The sequence below is a fragment of the Chanodichthys erythropterus genome, chromosome 24 (assembly GCF_024489055.1).
Source record: "Chanodichthys erythropterus isolate Z2021 chromosome 24, ASM2448905v1, whole genome shotgun sequence".
Taxonomy (NCBI): domain Eukaryota; kingdom Metazoa; phylum Chordata; class Actinopteri; order Cypriniformes; family Xenocyprididae; genus Chanodichthys; species Chanodichthys erythropterus.
In genome coordinates, this window is record NC_090244.1 from 3,801,136 (window position 1) to 3,821,960 (window position 20,825).

The following is a 20,825-nucleotide window of genomic DNA, read 5'->3' on the forward strand; positions in this document are numbered from 1 at the left end:
TCCTCCGAATTCCTGTGAAAGGACGTATTCGAAGGTCACGTTAAGTGTCCTACTTAATTTTCTGAAATGATACAGCCTCAATGACGTATGCAACCTTCAAATGCGACCTCCGGAGGACGCAGCCTTCAAAATGAAATACAGCTAGTGTGTCGAATCAGCTGTTCGGAGCACCAAAGTCACGTGATTTCAGCAGTTTGACACAAGATCCGAATCATGATTCGATACGCTGATTCATTATGCTCCGATGCTTCATGAAGCAGTGTTTTGAAATCGGTCATCACCATATAAGTCGTTATTTTGTTTTTTTGGCACACCAAAAATATTTGTCGCTTTATAATATTAATATTGAACCACTGTACTCACATGAACTGATTTAAATATGTTATTAGTACATTAATGGATCTTGAGAGAGGAAATGACATTGCTGGCCTCACGGAGTGATCGGATTTCAACAAAAATATCTTAATTTGTGTTCTGAAGATTAACGAAGGTCTTACGGTTGTGGAACGGCATGAGGGTGAGTAATAAATTACATTATTTTCATTTTGGGGTGAACTAACCCTTTAAATGCAAATGATCAGACTTGGCACAATTCATCTTTTAATGTCACATTTAGCTAAATCGTGATATGACTCCAGATGATGTTTTGCTGTCAAGCATTGCTTTCTTAGTGAATTAGTGTTCACTTAAAGATCATTCCACACATTCCAAGCTAAATTGTTGTCCACAAACGGTAAGTGCATGTTTTTGTATTTGAATTAAAAGACCAGAACACTGAATAATGTTCAGACACCATCACATTGCTCATTGCCAAAATGCCATATTTTAATACATTTTTGTTTTTAGAAAATTATGTATATTTAATGCATTTAAATAAAATTAACATTAATGCGACATAAAAAGAAAGCTTTCGATCATCAAACAGTATAGTTATAATCATATGTCTCAGGTCATGTTCTTTTGACTGTGTGTTGCAATCTCACATAGTGTTGCAACCAAACATGAAATAAAGTCACATTTAGATCTGTTCTGAATGGCACTGCAAGCAACCTGCATAACTGGTTGCAATATCTTAGTTGCACGAGAATTGTTAAATACTCAAATGCTCATTTCTTTCTGCAGCAAGTATCTTCATGCCTTCTGACAGTATGTAGTGTCAGTTCACTCTCAAATGTGGGTGTTCTGCAGATGTTTCTCATGGGCTCAGCAGCAATTCCTGTGAATTATTTAAAATGTTTAAACACTTTTCAAACGAACTCGATACATGTTATTTCATGCAATAAAAATGCAAATCAGACTAAAGATTAGAGAGCTCTTTAGAGGACATTGGTAAGCTCTGCAGTGTAAATCCACGGTACTACCTTTTGAAGATCATTCCCCTGGTAAGAATGTGGTGAATGTGAAGAGAAACTTCCACAGAGACTCATGAGGACGCAGATAACGAGCAGTGCAACACTGACCAGCAACAGGTGATACCGACACAAGGCTTTTTCATCCTAGTCAAGCAATAAAGAAGTGGAGAGGTTAGCTAGATGTTGCTTATGATGGCACACTTACAGTTATTGAATTGAAACTGAAATAACACTGAACTAATGAGCTGAATAATGACATTATTGTTGAGCTGCTTTATACAGTTGAAGTTGAATTTTACATTATTTTCCTGTTTAAAAGCTGCTTTGTACACAAAAATAAAGGCTTTCAGTGAACATCTAAAAGGAACATTTTTCCACTATGAAGAACCTTTTGTACAGTCGAATGATTCTATGGATGATGAAGGTTCTTAATGGAACCATTGATGCAAATAAAGAACCTTTATTTTTAAAGGATTCAAAATAATTTACTCACCTCCATGTCATCCAAAATGTTCATGTCTTTCGTTCTTCAATTGAAAAGAAATGAAGGTTTTTGAGGAAAACATTCCAGGATTTTTCTCCATATAGTGGACTTCACTGGGGTTCAACAGGTTGAAGGTCCAAATGTCAGTTTCAGTGCAGCTTCAAAGAGCTCTACATGATCCCAGACAAGGAATAAGGGTCTTATCTAGAGAAACCATTGGCCGTTTTCTAAAAAAAATAAAAATGTATATACTTTTTAACCACAAATGCTCATCTTGCACTGTTCTGCGATGCGCCATGCATTACGTAATCATGTTGGAAAGGTCACGCGTGACGTAGACAGAAGTACCGACCCAGTGTTTACAAAGTGAATATGCAAAGACTAAGTCAAATGCCCTTTACAAAAAAAAGGTAAAACAACGATGTTGGACAATTTTGAAGTTGGAGGAGAAAATGAGGAGTTTTTGCCCTATTGTGGTATTTCCGCCTACGTCACGTGTGAACTTTCCAATGTGATTACATAATTTGTGACACGACGTAGAGCGGTGCAAGATGGTTAAAAAGTATATTAATTTTTTTTTAGAAAATGGCCAATCTTTTAGCTAGATAAGACTCTTATTCCTCATCTGGGATCATGTAGAGCTCTTTGAAGCTGCACTGAAACTGACATTTGGACCTTCAACCCGTTGAACCCCAGTGAAGTCCACTATATGGAGAAAAATCCTGGAATGTTTTCATCAAAAACCTTAATTTTTTTGGCTGAAGAAAGAAAGACATGAACATCTTGGATGTCATGTGGATGAGTAAATTATCAGGAAATTTGAAATCTGAAGTGTATTAAGTGCTATATAAATGTGACTTGATATGGAATCTGCACACGTAGAGCACCACAGAAAGAATCCCCATCATTTGCAGTTTTTCTGCCATTTACATGTTCCTTAATTCAATATTTAGTTGATTCTATCTGAATGACTGCATTGTGTTTTCTACCTTAGTGAGCAGGACTGTCAGATGTGGATCTGGTTTGAACTCCAGACTGAAGCAGTGTGGGGAATTGTGCTTGTATGATTCTACAGCAACCGTCCTGACAGGTGAAGCGTTCTCACCTGCGTTCTCTGCGACTGTGCATTCTGGAGGTGACCTGAAAGATCAGTAAATTAGCTTGCAGGATGTTTATTCACTCCAAAAATGGCCTGTGTATGTATAAGCTTCTCACGGAGTTTGAGGGAGAACGTGGGTCAGGGCAGTGAAATGAAGACAGGTCAGCGGTTGTCTGGCCTTCGTCCCGGCAGGAGTTTGATTGTCGGGAACATCCGTGTGGAGGAGCAGAGATATGTTCACGGATGCTTTCGCTGCAGCCCCTGTGATATGAAAGGTTATGTTGGCATTAGTATAAGGCAAAACATAACTAATTCATTCCTGTTATGCAATACAAGTCCATGTCTCCATTTTATATATATGGGGGTTTGTAAATTATCAGGAAAATTTAATATAAAAGTGAACTAATCCTTTAACTTCTTGAGCAAATACATGCACACAAACCTTTCATGCCCAGCTGGCTGCCCAGCATTGTTGCACTAATGACAGTATCATCTGGGATGTCCCCTATAAACACCAGCGGCACCTGTAAAGAAACATGAGCAGTGCTCGTGGAAACATTTGTCCTATCTGCATGCTCCACCATACGGGGAGAGTCTTCCTCCAGCGGTGCATCCGTGTCGTTCAGATGTGTGCAGAACTTAAAACCCGCGATAGAGCCCAGAACCCCGTTCCAGTCCTAGAAATCAAGCATATGAGTTAGTCAGTAACCCAACTGCACAATCCAAACATCATAGCAGTGATCATCATCATACTCGCCACACTTATGTCAGGGTTCTTGATGTCGTGATTCTGAGAGTAAAGTCCAACGCAGACGAACGTTATGGAGAGGATCAGAAGACTGAGGAAGAACACAACCACTGGAGGGTGTCGAGATACCCGATCTCTCAGGTTAGACACAGGCCTCCACTTACCCATAATGCACTAGGAGTGAAGACACCACCTGTGATGTTTAAACCATGCAAAATATTTAAAGGATTAGTTCACTGTCAAATTTGAAATTTCCTGATCATTTACTCACCCCCATGTCATCCAAGATGTTCATGTCTTTCTTTCTTCATTCGATAAGAAATTAAGGTTTTTGAGGAAAACATTCCAGGATTTTTCTCCATATAGTGGACTTCACTGGGGTTCAACGGGTTGAAGGTCAAAATTACAGTTTCAGTGCAGCTTAAAAGAGCTTTAAATGATACCAGATATCGTTAGAGAAACCATCACTCATTTTCTAAATTATACCTTGGCATAGTTGAATAACAATAGTTCAGTACATGGAAATGACATACAGTGAGTCTCAAACTCCATTGTTTCCTCCTCCTTATATAAATCTCATTTGTTTAAAAGACCTCCGAAGAACAGGCAAATCTCAACATAACACCGTTACGTAACAGTCGGGATCATTAATATGTACGCCCACAATATTTGCATATGCCAGCTCATGTTCAAGGCATTAGACAAGGGCAGCCAGTATTAACGTCTGGATCTGTGCACAGCTGAATCATCAGACTAGGTAAGCAAGCAAGAACAATAGTGAAAAATGGCAGATGGAGCAATAATAACTGACATGATCCATGATATGATACTTTTAGTGATATTTGTAAACTGTCTAAATGTTTTGTTAGCATGTTGCTAATGTACTGTTAAATGTGGTTAAAGTTACCATCGTTTCTTACTGTATTCACGGAGACGAGAGTCATCGCTATTTTCATTTTTAAACACGTGCAGTCTGTATAATTCATAAACACAACTTCATTCTTTATAAATCTCTCCAACAGTGTGTAATGTTAGCTTTAGCCACGGAGCACTATCAAACTCATTCAGAATCAAATGTAAACATCCAAATAAATACTATACTCACATGATCTGATGCATGCATGCAGTATGCATGACGAACATTTTGTAAAGATCCATTTTGAGGGTTATATTAGCTGTGTGAACTTTGTTTATGCACTGTTTTATAGACTCGCGAGCTCTGAGGGTGGGGAGCACGTGAATTTAAAGGGGCTGCAGCCTGAATCGGCGCATTTATAATGATGCCCCAAAATAGGCAGTTAATAAAATTAATTAATAAAAAAATCTATGGGGTATTTTGAGCTGAAATTTCACAGACACATTCAGGGGACACCCTTATATTACATCTTGTGAAAAAACGTTCTAGAGCACCTTTAGCTAAATTGTCATATACAATATGCTAGTGTAAGTATATAACAATTAGTTCAAATTTTGACCTGTGGAGGGCAGTAATACACTTAGCAGTGTCTACACTGCTGGAATTCCAATAGAGAAGAAGAAGGAGAGAGCTAGTTCATGATGAGCATTTACGGTTAAAAAGTATATAATTTTTTATTTTGTTTTTAGAAAATGAGTGATGGTTTCTCTAGATTAGACCCTTATTCCTCATCCTGGATCGAGTAGAACGCTTTGAAGCTGCACTGAAACTGTAATTTTGACCTTCAACCGTCTGGAGGCCAGTGAAGTCCACCATATGGAGAAAAATCCTGGAATGTTTTCATCAAAAACCTTAATTTCTTTTCGACTGAAGAAAGAAAGACATGAACATCTTGGATGACATGGGGTTGAGTAAATTATCATGAAAAGTTTATTTAAAAGTGGACTAATCCTTTAACGTCTATATTCAGAATGGAATACTAGCTTACTGAATACGGTCTTTCCACACTATTTTATTTACAAAAATAATACAAAAATTACATAGTCAAAACAATAGGTATAATTTCATTTTATCGAGCCTAAAGCTAAAAACCTAAAATAATACAAGTAAAAAAAATAAAATAAAAACAGATGAAAAACTTCAACTAAATGCTTTGCATTATGAGATACAGCCCTATTCAGTGTGCTTCAGTTGTATACTTTAGCATATGTAGTGTGTAGGCTAGTATGCATCTGGATCCTTCATGTTTGTACACTACGGCAAACATAATAAGAGTAGTATGTCAGTATGCTATTGATAACATAGCCCATTTCTAACCCGCATAAAGTATAAACGTTAGTGTTATTTGCAATGACACATGACCCAAATTGTATAATCATAATTTGATCATATCATAAAGTTTACCAGCTACTTACCTTTAATTACGATCATTTAATTAGCGCGTAGGGACGTTGCACTGACAATGTTGAAATGTAAATAGTGATAGATTGCAACGCAAGCAACTTCCTCACAGGTGGGCTTCCTTCAAGACAGCTTTAATTCCAAAATAAAAGTCCAGTGGCGAAGACGCACAAATTACAAGTCTCCCATGTTAGATTTGAACTAAATCAAAATAACGCTGTGTTTAAATGCTACAGAGTTTAAATAATATAGTTCAAAGGAATTAAAAAATAGTATTAAACGCATTGTGTGTTTGTTATGTAAAAACGCCAGTCAGCATTAATAAAATCTAAATGCAAATCAGCAGTTTAAATTAAATGTAAAATGTGATCTGGGTTTCTACCACTCATTTTATGAGGAATAGATATTTTTCGGTCGAACCTTTTAGAGATCTTTTATTATGTAATCCAGTAGCGGAAGTGCTGTCCGTAGTTTCCTCCCGCATCCAGCCTGCTCACTCTTGCTGTTTGAATGACACCATTTAATTATTAAATTCATTTTCAGATACTTAAATTGGATAAAAGCAGTTGAAAGGTGAGATTTTATGCTTCCAGATTTATCGGTGAGTCTTATTTAAACACAACAGGATCCATTTCGAGCGTTTTAATTGATCTGTTGTTGCTTCATCAAGAGGCTAACCTGATAGCGCAGTTTACTGTGAATATATGTGCATATAATTTCCTAAACTAATGCATAATAAATAAACGTGCGGTGTGTATATGATATTTAAACACACATTCGACGTTTTACTCAAATCATATGAGTTATTTTAGTAGTATTTATGTACATTTATAATATTTAATAATAATTTGAATTTTATTTTTATTCACTTTTAATATTAGTTTAAGTTTTACTTATTTTGTTATGTGCTTTAGCCATTTTTATTCGTTTTTAAATAGTTCTATTTAGTTTTTAATTTGTTTTTGATCCAGTTTTAGTAAAATTTCTAATTTTCATTTAAGTTTAGGTGTGTATATATGACTGAAAACGATTTTAATAGTTTTAGTTAACAATATCAACACTGAAGCAGATTAGGTTAAAAAATAAATAAAAATTACATAAAATTGTGTAAAAAAAGTTATTTTTGGAAATTAACTCTTAATTTTTCCATTCATAATCGTTGTTCTCTGTTTTATTATGAAATATTATAGTAATAATAATACATGAAAGCATTTTTTATTCCAGGAGATTGACGTTTCTGTTTGGAGGCAGTTTTGACAACTGACAAAAAATGATCACAATGTAATTTTAAATGATCTCTTCTGATCTCTTTGATATTTCAGTCATGTCGTCAGATGCTGTGAAGAAGCGAAAGCCGAAGGTCATCCGAAGTGAAGGAGGAACTCCAGAGGCCAAGCGCGGACGAGGTGAAAGTGATCAGGTGAGCGGCTGTGAAATGCATTAGAGGTGATTTCAGCAGAGCCGTCTACTAACCCTCTAATATTCTCTTTCTCTAATAACTCTCATGTGCAGCTGAGTGCAGTCAGTTCACATGTCAAGTTCAGGAAGGTCAGGTTGAGGCAGGTGAAGGTACAATCCAGCATGTTCCACTCATTTAGGCTTCAGATGTCTTTCTTTCATGAGTTGTGTTCAGATGAGCTCCGGTGAGCAGATATGTTGATGTGAGACTCATGTGGCGTGTGTACGTAGGTCACGACTCCAGCCGGACCTCGTCTTATCGGGCAGAGGAAGCTGTTTACAGCAAAGAATCAGGTTCCTATGAGATCTGTCTCTCTCTGCCTCTCTTTTTCCCTCTCTCTGACAGCTGCAGGGTCCAAAATGAACACTTATCGAGCAACAAATATGACACACATATTGTAATTTTGCCATTATAATTTACAAATTGCAAAGAATGAAGTGGGAGATTAAAAATGATATTCTGGATAAATATCAAACAAAGTTAATGGTATAGCTCAGTGACAATATATTCTGATGTTTAGCCACCAAACTAAAAATATAATCTTGAGACAAGTTATATAGAAATTATATAGATTTTAACGTAAAAAAAGTAATAATATAACAAAAACATTATTATTAATAGCAATAAATTATATCTCTGTCTGTCTCTCTGTCTGTCTGTCTCCTAATAGCAATAATTATAATAAATATTTTAACTTCTTATATTCATTTATATAATTTGTATAATATTATTATTCTTTTATAAATTAATATTAAAATATAATTCAATTGCCAAATAGCATTGTTATAGTAACGAACAATATTATACTTATACCAAAACATGTATTATAATTAGTAGTAATAAAAAAGTTATTTTAAATTTATAATATTAGATCATTTATATAATAATAATAATTATACATAAAAAATAGCTCATTGCAAGAGTCAGTTATGCAGTTTAGCATCATTATAACAAAATACTTATTATAGTAATAGGTTTTATTATTATTATCAGTATTTTTATTTGCATAATACTATTTTTTTAAATGCATAAAATAATAATAATAATTATAATTATGTATTTTAATATTATACATTATAATATTGTTTTATTATTTTTAGCATTTTTTATTATTATTGTCTTTTTAAATGTGTATATAATAATAATATTGTATGTATTTTAATATTAGCATAATACTTTTATGTTTTTAAATGTATAAAATTGTAATAATAATAATAAAAAATTATGTATTTTAACATTATACATTAAAATATTTTATTATTATTATCAGTATTGTTATTAGCATAATACTGTTTTTTGTTTAAAATTATAATAATAATTATGTGTTTTATTATTATACATTAAAATATTTTATTAATATCAGTATTGTTTTTATTATTAGCATAATATTATTATTGTTTTTTTAAATGTGTAAAATTGTAATAATTTATGTATTATTTAATATTATATTATAATATGCGATTGACCAAGAATGAAATATTCCACAGAGTTGTAATAATCACTGCCAATGAAAAATTCTCGATTCATCCGCCATTAGTATGTAATTTTGAATCCTGCAATGCTGTCGACATCTTTTCTGTTGCACTTTCGGGTGAGGAGGGTCATATCTCACAGTTTTGTAGTTTCATCCCATTGTAAAGTAAGTGATTGGGAAGTGTTGGCTCACAGATCATGTTCAGCTGGTAGGCAGGGCTGTGTGTGTGTGTGCTTTCTGGTCACTCCGTGTGTGTGTCCTTCAGGAGGTGCGTGTGTATAATGAGGAGGTGGAGCTGGAGGGCAGAGACCCGCAGCAGGACTACATGCTGTATAAGGACACCTGTGCCGCCCTCGCCAAACTCATGGCGGAAATCCAGGAGCTGAAAGCCGGCGGCGCGAAAGACGGAGTGAGTTTCACGTTTGCCATGTATCCGAGTCGGACAATAGGATTGAATGGAACTGATCTTTTGCTTTATGCATCCTAGAATGTAGAGATCGAGGAGAGACGCAGACAGAGCAGCGTTCATTTCATTACCCTGAAGAAACTCAACCGCCTGGCACACATGCGACTGAAGAAAGGCCGAGACCAGACACATGAGGTGAACACGCTCAGGCATACTGTCTAAAATGCGGCAACAAACATTTAAAACAGTAGAATGCTACATGGTTTTCACATTGTTTTGATCATAACTTTAGCCCAGTTTTCTGTTTAACATGATTGTTTTAACCAACAATATTCCTCTCTGTCCGCAGGCGAAGCAGCGAGTGGATGTTCTCCACCTGCAGCTGCAGAACCTGCTCTATGAGGTCATGCACCTGCAGAAAGAGATCGGAAAATGTCTGGAGTTCAAGTGAGTGTTGGAGAGGGAATGTCAGGGAATTTTACAATGTATTTCCAGGCCTGGAAGTGTCTGGAGTAGACGTGGAAATATTAGGTAATGGATATAATGAATATGCACGATATTGTTATCGTGGGCACTTCAGAATACCGTAAATAATAATTTATTACCAATTAATAACATTTTTATAATGCATTTAAGAATACTTTCCCCATCAACCATTTAAAATGCACAACACCATTGCTGAATAAAAGAGACATGCGCTCTCAGATGTAAACAAGCCCAATGTGCATGAGAAGCACATGGAGGAACGAGTGAAGGAGACGAGCTGAATGAAAGTGCACATTCACTCTCTGACAGCAGATGGAGCAGCAGAAATGCAGCGGTTACCCTGGAAACCTAACAATGATTAGTTAGAAAACTAACAATTAGTTGTATTTTCCTAACTAACATTAACAAAAACTACTTTCTGTAACAAATGTAGCTATTGCTTAATCTTAGTTAATGCATTAAATAATGAGACTTTATTGTAAGTGTTACCTGTTGTTCTTTATAGCCTAATTCTTTTGCACTTTAATCTGTTAGATTTTAAATTTTACTTTATATATTTTTTGTGTATTGTAGTATTGTATTTAAACATGCAGAGTTATTTTTGTTATAAGAAAAAGAGTTCTTAAAAGTTATACTATAATAACCCTTTTTTTGCAACTTATTTCAATATCATGATAAAAGCTTCAGCAGTTAATCGCAACATGAAAATTTGATACCGTCACATGCCTAGTCTAGAGTGAATGAACATTTTTCTAATCATTCTCAGCTCTAAAAGTACTGAATCTGCTAGAATACTAGAAAATATGTTTGTTGAATATGGAAATATTTATTTAACTAATGGAATATCTTTAACTCTAAAGATATTTAATCTGCTAGAATACTAGAAAGTAGAGGTGTAACGGTACAAAAACATGACGGTTTGGTACGTACCTCGGTATTAAAGTCAAAATAATCAACAGATAAAGTAAAGATAATGAATATATAAGCTAATATAGTGCATATATTTAGTGAAATGCTGCCTTCTAGAGTTCATTTCTCTAGTGCACTAACATGCTGTGGACACTGAATGACTTGCCTGAGGTAAATGTAATGCTACGTGCAATATTTTTCTCAAGCTGTTTTATCGATATCTTTCTGCAGTTGAAACATGGTTGAGTGATTACACGCATATCTAGATCGTCTGTTCTTCTGCGCCTTCTCCTGTTGTGGTGGTTAGCAAACAGCATTGCATTACCGCACACGCCCGCTTATGGATTAGAGCGTGTGACTGACTGTATTCGTCATCGTACCGTGACGTTCGGGACGAATGCATGTACCATTACACCCCTACTATTAGTAGATTTTTATTAAGTATCCTGAACAACTGGAAAAAGTCATAGAAAATCTAAAGGTGTAAGAACTGATTATATGTCACCTGTCTAAATCAGATGTTAACGTCTCTGTGTTTCAGATCTCAGCATGAGGAGATCGAGCTGGTCAGCGAGGAGGAGTTCTTCCAGGAGGCTCCGGCCGAGATCTCACGCCCTCACGTCACTCGCGACGATCAGCACCAGCTCACGCTCGCCCGCCTGGACTGGGAGCTAGAGCAGAGGAAGAGGTAACACACATCAGCGACCCTCCATAACCCACCAATTCCTCGAAATCTTCACCAGGCGATGTTAAACATCTTTAGCGGTTCATGATGCAGGTTGGCGGAGCAGTATAAGACATCTCTGGCTAGTAAGGAGAAGATTCAGAGAGCCATTGAGCAGAAGAGAGAATATCTGAGCAGCCTACAACCTGGACTGCAGAACATCATGCAGGTGAATATTTAATGTATATAAATGTCACACTGCATCTGTCTAAGAACCGCCCACTTTAACAGGAAGAGACTGACTGACGGATCTCTCTGTCTCTCTCACAGGCGTCTCTCCCAGTGCAGGAGTATTTGTCAATGCCGTTCGAGCACATGCAGAAGCAGGCAGAGGTCGCCCGTCACCTGCCGCCCCCTCTGTATGTGCTGTTGGTCCAGGTGGGCGCGTATGGACAGGCCTGTGGTAAGATGCACATCTTTATTCTCCTGGAAGACCTCTTGTTTCTGATGAATCCTAGTTTATTCGATCATGCAATTGTGCGTTTCAGACAAAAATCTGTCTGTGAGCATCAGTGGAGACGTGGATGAGGCCAAAGCTCTGTCCAGACCCCCGGACGACTCGCAAGGTACCTGTGCGTCTTTGATTTGTGCGTGTGATGATCCGTGGAGGCTTAAATTTCATGTCTGTTTCTGTCTCAGATGACGAAAGTGATTCGGACGCAGAAGAGGAGCAACAGAACACGGTCAGAATCTAATTTTATCTTCTTCAGTTCATTATCTTGTGATCTGTGTTTGTGTGCTGATGTTCTCATTTCCTGTTCAGAAGCGCCGGCGGGCGACTGTTGGAGCTCAACTGGATGACAAGCGTAAAGGGATGCTGAGACGCCACCCGCTCTCCCTCTGCGTGGACCTCAAGTGTAAAGGTGCATGAAACTGACCCACAGTTCACTGATGCACCATAGCAAACTACTAAACCATATTAAACAACTGATTGAATTCATTTACATCATCACTCAGGGTTCTTGGAATCTTTTTGGTAGCCAGTTTGTTAAATCCTGTTGTTTATTGTTGTTTTTCATTCTTCAAGGCATATAGTAGCATTCAAAAGTTTGGGGTTAGTAAGATTTTTTAATGTTTTTGAAAGTCTCTTCTGCTCACCAAAGCTGCATTTATTTCATAAAACAAATACAGTAAATATAGTAATATTTACGGACTTTATATCTCGCAATTCAGACTTTATATCACGCAATTCAGACTTTATATCTCGCAATTCAGACTTTATATCTCGCAATTCAGACTTTATATCACGCAATTCAGACTTTATATCTCGCAATTCAGACTTTATATCTCGCAATTCAGACTTTATATCACGCAATTCAGACTTTATCTCGCAATTCAGACTTTATATCTCGCAATTCAGACTTTATATCTCGCAATTCAGACTTTATATCTCGCAATTCAGACTTTATCTCTCGCAATTCAGACTTTATCTCGCAATTCAGACTTTATATCACGCAATTCAGACTTTATATCTCGCAATTCGGACTTTATATCTCGCAATTCAGACTTTATATCTCGCAATTCAGACTTTATATCTCGCAATTCGGACTTTATATCTCGCAATTCGGACTTTATATCACGCAATTCAGACTTTATATCTCGCAATTCGGACTTTATAGCTCGCAATTCGGACTTTATAGCTCGCAATTCGGAATTTATAGCTCGCAATTCGGAATTTATAGCTCGCAATTCGGACTTTATAGCTCGCAATTCGGAATTTATAGCTCGCAATTCGGACTTTATAGCTCGCAATTCGGAATTTATAGCTCGCAATTCGGACTTTATAGCTCGCAATTCGGAATTTATAGCTCGCAATTCGGAATTTATAGCTCGCAATTCGGACTTTATAGCTCGCAATTCGGAATTTATAGCTCGCAATTCGGAATTTATAGCTCGCAATTCGGAATTTATAGCTCGCAATTCGGAATTTATTGCTCGCAATTCGGAATTTATAGCTCGCAATTCGGAATTTATTGCTCGCAATTCTGAATTTATTGCTCGCAACTCGGAATTTATAGCTCGCAACTCGGAATTTATAGCTCGCAACTCGGAATTTATAGCTCGCAATTCGGAATTTATGGCTCGCAATTCTGAATTTATGGCTCGCAACTCGGAATTTATGGCTCGCAACTCGGAATTTATAGCTCGCAACTCGGAATTTATAGCTCGCAACTCGGAATTTATAGCTCGCAACTCGGAATTTATAGCTCGCAACTCGGAATTTATGGCTCGCAATTCTGAATTTATGGCTCGCAACTCGGAATTTATGGCTCGCAACTCGGAATTTATAGCTCGCAACTCGGAATTTATAGCTCGCAATTCGGAATTTATAGCTCGCAATTTCGGAATTTATAGCTCGCAATTCGGACTTTATAGCTCGCAATTCGGAATTTATAGCTCGCAATTCGGACTTTATAGCTCGCAATTCGGAATTTATAGCTCGCAATTCGGAATTTATAGCTCGCAATTCGGAATTTATAGCTCGCAATTCGGACTTTATAGCTCGCAATTCGGACTTTATAGCTCGCAATTCGGAATTTATAGCTCGCAATTCGGAATTTATAGCTCGCAATTCGGAATTTATAGCTCGCAATTCGGAATTTATAGCTCGCAATTCGGACTTTATAGCTCGCAATTCGGAATTTATAGCTCGCAATTCGGAATTTATAGCTCGCAATTCGGAATTTATAGCTCGCAATTCGGAATTTATTGCTCGCAATTCGGAATTTATAGCTCGCAATTCGGAATTTATTGCTCGCAATTCTGAATTTATTGCTCGCAACTCGGAATTTATAGCTCGCAACTCGGAATTTATAGCTCGCAACTCGGAATTTATAGCTCGCAATTCGGAATTTATAGCTCGCAATTCGGAATTTATAGCTCGCAACTCGGAATTTATGGCTCGCAACTCTGAATTTATGGCTCGCAACTCGGAATTTATGGCTCGCAACTCGGAATTTATAGCTCGCAACTCGGAATTTATAGCTCGCAATTCGGAATTTATAGCTCGCAATTTCGGAATTTATATCAGGCAATTTTGAGAAAAAAAAAATTGAAATATAAACTCGCATTTTATTTCACTGCGGAAACAAGCTTCCACAGAAAACAGTTGTGCTGCTTCATACTTTTGTGATACATTTTCCTTTTTAAAATGCTTTAATGAATAGAAAGTTCTAAACTACAGCATTATTTAAAATGGAAATCTTTTGTAACATTATAAATCTCAATATTTTCATTTTTGGTTAATTTAATGCATCCTTGCTGAATAAAAAATATTAATTTCTTTAAAATTTATTTTTGGGTCAGATGTATACAGCTTTGTTTGTCTGTAATAGTTAAAACTATGATCTTTATATGTAGTTAAATGCATTGCCCCCTTAATTAGTTTTAATGTAATTCTCTACTTTTAGCTATAATTATATAGTTTATATAGTCATTTTTAACATTTATTGGTTGTGTTATCCCTCTCTCCAGACGGCAGCGTCCTGCATCTGTTTTTCTATTATCTCATGAATCTCAACATTCTGACTGTGAAGACCAAAGTTTCCACCTCTGCGGATCTGTCCGGGGCCGTCAGTGCCGGGTCCGTACTACAGCACCAAAATACACCTAAATCAAAAACGTACAGTGTGTAGTATGTTTTCTAACAGCAATTCATGTGTCTGTCACAGGGAGCTGCTGAACACAGAGAGTCTGCTGAACTGTCTTTATGCGTCTGATCACGGCAAAGAGACGCCCAACCCTTCCAACCGCTACCAGTTTGACAAAGTCGGGTAAGACAGACGTCTCCACTCTATATGAATATTATTATCGCCAGAGTTTGAGTAGTATGGAGCATCTAAAGAGACATGGTGGTAGAAAAATATGAGATGGGAGGAAAAAAAATTCAAAACTTCCTCCTAGAATTTTTTGTGTAAACTTTTGAGTTGTTTACGTTCGAACGGAAAAGCATTAAAGTATAATTTTTCCTCCCATCTCATATTTTCTTCCATCATTGTAATTTTAGGGGCTCTGGAGAATAATATTACCGACATGAATTAAATTACCTGAATAATACTAGCCAAAGTTTTATTCAGTATGTCAGTATCCATTTTTAATGGACAAAAATATATGGGAAAATTCTAGATTTTCTATCAAATATGAAACTGCAAGAGTTTATATAATTGCTATAATTTTACAATATTTGATGTATGAAAAATATTGTTTTGTTTTTGTTCACAAGTTTATTTATTAAAGCTTTATTATTATTATTATTATTTAAATGTATACTGCTCTGAGTTTGCCATTAAAATAGGCTTTGCTTCTGATATGGCATTAAATAATAAGCAAATAAAATGAAATTAAACGAACTTCCTGTGCAGAATCACTACATTTGCGGATTACGTGTCAGATCTCGGACATCCGTACGTTTGGGTGCAGAAACTGGGCGGCCTGCAGTTCTCGTCTGATGGTTCACAGGTGTGTGTGTGGCTTTTATAAATGTTTGTTACATTTTTTTTTAATGATATTTTTACTTTACACATTTAACGTACATTTTTTTTATGGTGTCATCATTAAACTATGTTGATGTTGTGTTAGTAAATGAGTCTTGAATGCACAACATTTCTGCAACCATATCGGTATTATCTTAAATAATGAGCCATCAGCGTGAAGTGGACAATATTGTAATGTAATGAAGTGTGTGTTTCAGTCGGGGCTGAGAGGAAGTGCTCTGAGCGCCAGTCACATGGAGAGGACCATAAAACTGCTGCGAGGAAGACTACAGGCTCGACTGTCCTTACACAAGCAGTTCAGCTCACTGGGTATGAACAACCAGAGACAGCTAGATTTACACTGCATTGTTTCTCTTGTTTTGCTATGCAGATACTGAGTGGTGTTTGTTTGCTATGTGGTTGTGGTACTCAGGGTGGTTGTTTACTGGCCAACATCAACAGGACCATATTTAGAAATAAGATACACCTAGATACAATCAAAAAAATTAATATTCAATCAATAAATATACATTATAATATAAATGTGAAGCAGTACATCTGTTTTCAACATTGATAACAGGGATGAGTAAAAAATTATATAAAATATATATTTCTTGATTTTAATTGATTCTCCTTTTTATGAACCGATATCGATTCTTGAATCCCAAGGATTGATAGTCTATCCTGTTTTCAGTTGATGACTGAACCGAAAATTGTAGTGCGCCTCCCATCCAATAAATCTCAGTAAGCTTTGTGCTTTGTTACTTTTGATATGAAAGGGATTCAAATTATGTCCATTTTATTATGAAATAAAAAAAAATAAATACCGTTTTGGTGCTCTTTAATGTGGCGTGACATCGCTTTAGCGCCTCAGTTCAAGATAAGCTGAAGCGCGTGCATGTGAAATGATCCTCTCGTCCGCTTTAATACCAGTTACAGCGTGAAATAAACATGAATGAACATCTGAAGATAAAAAAGATACAGTACAACTTACTGAAATCCGTATCACATCTCATGTAATCGCTCAGTGTTTCAACCACGAAAAGACGTCAATAAAACAGCTTACATCACGTAACTTAACCTCAGAAAAACATTTTCAGTGACCATAAACTCTTTAAATTTGCCATGTACTGTACCTGATATATATCCAAAACCGGAATCAAATCGCAAGCTTGTGAATCAAAATCACACTGAATCGGGGGATTGCGGTTCAAAACTTTTAATTATCTTAATTAATCCAAACTTTTGACCAGAAGTGTGTGTGTATATATACATAAAGTCAATAAATATATTAAGTGAACTGTGATGATTTTGATCGTTGTTATGTTTATATTAACAATGCAATGTATTTGTTGTGTCCCAGAGCACAGCATCATCCCGGTCTCCAGCGAATGCCAGCATCTGTTCCCCGCTAAAGTGATTTCTGGTCTCACACGCTGGACCATGATGAGCCACCAGGAATTCACTGTATGTTTCTTCCAATCTGGAAACACTCTTTCAAGTCAGGATGTTTAGCATATAGCTTAGTGAGATTTGGTGTCTTGAGAGTGATATTCAGTGTCTCGATGCACTTTTGATCTTGTTCAACAGGAGCTGGGCTTCGTACAGCACGTGTTGAAGGCCGGTCTGGTGCATGAGACAGATCTCTTCTTTATGGCAGTTGTGGAGAGAGGAACAGGTGGGACTTGTCACACTTTTCAATATGGACATGTCCGGTTTGCATTGCAGCTTATTCTGACCAAAAATTGCATACTTAGACAGGAAGAGACCATCTGACTGACAAGTAAAGTAGGCAATCACAGTTTTTATGTGACATTTAGGGATGTTTATGTCTCATTTACTTGCTACCAAGTGTCTCAATCCAAAGTCTTGAACATTTTTCAGAGCTGCTGTGTCATTAACTAAAACTATAAAAAATATTTTTTGTTAATTGAAATATAGCTGAAATATAATTTTAAATATTAGATGAAAAACCTAAATAAAAATGTTGCATTGCAGTGTTATTATAGTTAACTTAAAAACCTAAACCATTAAAAAACATTTTTGTTACTTAAATAAACATTAACTTAAATGCAATTTAGGCAACATCCAAGGGAACATTTCTCTTAAGTACTAAAATAACGAACTTAATAAAAAGTTAGGTTACTAAAACTTTCAAATTTAAATGAAAACAAAATATATGAAATATATGAAAAATATAAAAATAAAATCAAATTCAAAATATTAACAAAAATTAGTTTATCAATGATACCAAAGTAACAGTTACTTTGTTGCAAATAAATGAAATAAAATAAGTTTGATATTATAAGTTAAAGTATTAAAATTACTAGTAACAAGTAAAAAATTTAATAAAAGCTAAATAAAAACAAAAATTAATAAAAATGACAAAAGCACATTTTTAGGATGCGATTAAACAAACTAAAATGAAACAAAAATAAAATCTTATTAAAAATATTTATAAATACTAAAAGTACTTTATTAGTGCTGTCAATTAACTAATAAAAAAAAAAGGAACTAAATCACAACATTTTTCTGTAATTAATTACGGTTAATTGCATCCTAACATTAAAGTTTTTAATATATTTTTATATTGTAATAATTTAACATTTAATCTCCAAATGAATGCAGAAACAACATAAAGACAGTATTTTTAAATATTTGATCGAACAGGTAGGAAATAAACAGAAATTGAATAAAGGTATTAAACACTTCACAGTCTTGACTGCATAATTTATAAATTAAATAGATTAATCCTTATTAAAGCTACAAAAGTTATTCATTCAAAAGCAGTGAGTGATTTTCTCTTTGATTAACAATAATGACAGACATCATAGAAGCAGGTTTATTAGGCTGCTGTCCCTTTAAGACCGGCAGCCTATCTTTATCTGCATCATCACTGACTCAAATGCTTCTCTCATTGTATATCAGCACGTCTGATGGCCGCTGTGGTGTTGAACCCCCGTTATCCAGATGTCTCGCCCCTCTTCTCGCTCTCTCTGCTCTGGAAGGGAGAACGCAGCGGCCGCTCGGACGATAACCTGCGGGTAAGAGCGTCACCGCTGCAGCGTGTTGTAGATCTGCTCAGATATTCAACGAGAAACAGCTGAAACTCTGACTTTGTTGTTATGTGCAGGCGATTGAGAGCGAGGTGAACGTGTTCCGGTCCGAGCTGCAGGGGCCGCGTCCGGGCCTCCAGCTCCTGACCAATCAGATCCAGCGTCTGTGTGTGTGTCTGGATGTGTATCTGGAGACGGAGAGTCAAGTGTGTGACGGCTCAGAGGGACCCAAGGAGTTTCCCCGAGAGAAGATGTGCTTGCGCACTGCCAGGTAACGCACTAGGCCTACTGCAAATACACTTCTTGTTCTTGTTTTTATATTGCAACAACTTCCATTTTTATTAGACGCAATATTCAATATTGCAATATTAAGTTAAATTCACATTTTTGGAAAAAGGGAAAAAGCTTGTGTGTATTTAGAAAGAATTACAGGATCACATTTGAGATGTTTAACCTTGAATATTAACCAATATATTGAAGAATTCCTAATCTTTGTGATGGATAAAAACATGTGCTCATATGAAATCTGTTTCTCTCAGGGGTCCGAGTCGTCTGAAGCCCTTCAAGTACAATCATCCGCAGGGCTTCTTCAGTCACCGCTGAATCCAGATCTCCGGACGAGCGAGACTGCTTTAGTGTTGTTAGGAGAGGCTGTAACCTTCTCTCAGTCTGTGTCCTCTACCTTTTTACCTCTATTTTTCTCACCCGTGTTTCTTGTTTTGCTCATATAATGTGAATTAGAAAATAAAACATTGATTTTGATAAGAAAATATGTGTGTTTTCTTGGCTGTTTGATGATTCCACATCCTAACATACAATAACAACAACAAATAACAGACCAACAAACCAAAAGTGAACAAGAAGTATAACAATTACATTCAAATGTATGTATACATCTCTTGCAACATAAATATTTCACAAACAAAACACCTTGATTTTAAGGTCATATTTGTGACATGAATGAATCTTAAAGGGTTAGTTCACCCAAAAATGAAAATAATGTAATTTATTACTCACCCTCATGCCGTTCCACACCCGTAAGACCTTCGTTCATCTTCGGAACACAAATTAAGATATTTTAGTTGAAATCCGATGGATCAGTGAGGCCTGCATTCACAGCAATGACATTTCCTCTCTCAAGATCCATTAATGTACTAAAAACATATTTAAATCAGTTCATGTGAGTACAGTGGTTCAATATTAATATTATAAAGTGACGAAAATATTATATACATATTATATATTATAACAAAATAACGACTTTTCAACAATATTGTGATGGGCGATTTCAAAACACTGCTTCGGAGCTTTACGAATCGAATCAGTGACTCGGAGCGCCAAAGTCACGTGATTTCAGCAGTTTAGCCGTTTGATAAAGCACTATCGAGTGAATCGCCCATCACTATATTGTTGAAAAGTCGTTATTTAAAAAAAAATAATAATATTCTCGTCTTATAATATTGAACCACTGTACTCACATTAACTGTTTTAAATGTTTTTAGTACATTAATGGATCTCTCAAGGCCTGTGAATGCAGGCCTCACTGACCCATCGGATTTCAACAAAAATATCTTAATTTGTGTTCCGAAGATAAATGAAGGTCTTACGGGTGTGGATCGACATGAGGGTGAGTAATAAATTATATTATTTTCATTTTGGGTGAACTAACCCTTTAAACTCTTTGTGTGTATATCACTGAAATAAATATTTGTGTATATATACATATATATTTTTTAATTTGTTTACATATATTATACATTAGTACTTTTCATAGTACCATAACCTAAAAAATTATTTGTTGCGCTTATTCGTAAATAATGTATTAGTTCAGACTCTTAT

The 20,825-nt window shown here is 36.0% G+C and overlaps 2 protein-coding genes across 13 annotated transcripts; one reads left to right on the forward strand and one right to left on the reverse strand.

Moving 5' to 3' along the window:
- Positions 1-387: 387 nt before the first annotated feature.
- Positions 388-6,124, reverse strand: zgc:158398 (uncharacterized protein LOC568894 homolog). Of its 3 annotated transcripts, XM_067378845.1 has the most exons (7): positions 6,015-6,124; positions 3,693-3,876; positions 3,378-3,612; positions 3,052-3,196; positions 2,826-2,976; positions 1,362-1,496; positions 395-1,216 (listed from the first exon to the last, which is right to left on the reverse strand). In XM_067378845.1, the coding sequence occupies exons 2-7, from the start codon at positions 3,849-3,851 to the stop codon at positions 1,196-1,198; spliced, it is 846 nt and encodes a 281-aa protein (XP_067234946.1). In that variant the 5' UTR covers positions 3,852-3,876; positions 6,015-6,124; the 3' UTR covers positions 395-1,195. The 3 variants fall into 3 exon arrangements, with proteins under 3 accessions (XP_067234945.1, XP_067234944.1, XP_067234946.1); XM_067378844.1 differs by having other exon boundaries at positions 388-1,496; positions 3,693-3,857; positions 6,015-6,118; XM_067378843.1 differs by having other exon boundaries at positions 389-1,496.
- On the forward strand, positions 3,689-19,724 carry thoc5 (THO complex 5). Of its 10 annotated transcripts, XM_067378835.1 has the most exons (23): positions 3,692-3,824; positions 6,544-6,573; positions 7,323-7,420; positions 7,513-7,569; positions 7,690-7,752; positions 9,199-9,342; positions 9,421-9,534; positions 9,689-9,786; positions 11,276-11,422; positions 11,513-11,627; positions 11,729-11,861; positions 11,947-12,024; positions 12,098-12,141; positions 12,222-12,321; positions 14,933-15,041; positions 15,130-15,231; positions 15,820-15,916; positions 16,149-16,260; positions 17,294-17,397; positions 17,521-17,608; positions 18,859-18,974; positions 19,064-19,257; positions 19,526-19,724. In XM_067378835.1, exons 3-23 carry the CDS (start codon positions 7,325-7,327, stop codon positions 19,587-19,589), a joined length of 2,175 nt encoding a protein of 724 aa, XP_067234936.1. In that variant the 5' UTR covers positions 3,692-3,824; positions 6,544-6,573; positions 7,323-7,324; the 3' UTR covers positions 19,590-19,724. The 10 variants fall into 10 exon arrangements, with proteins under 10 accessions (XP_067234937.1, XP_067234943.1, XP_067234936.1 ...); XM_067378836.1 differs by lacking the exon at positions 6,544-6,573 and having other exon boundaries at positions 3,689-3,824; XM_067378834.1 differs by lacking the exon at positions 3,692-3,824 and having other exon boundaries at positions 6,477-6,601.
- The last annotated feature ends 1,101 nt before the right edge of the window (positions 19,725-20,825 follow it).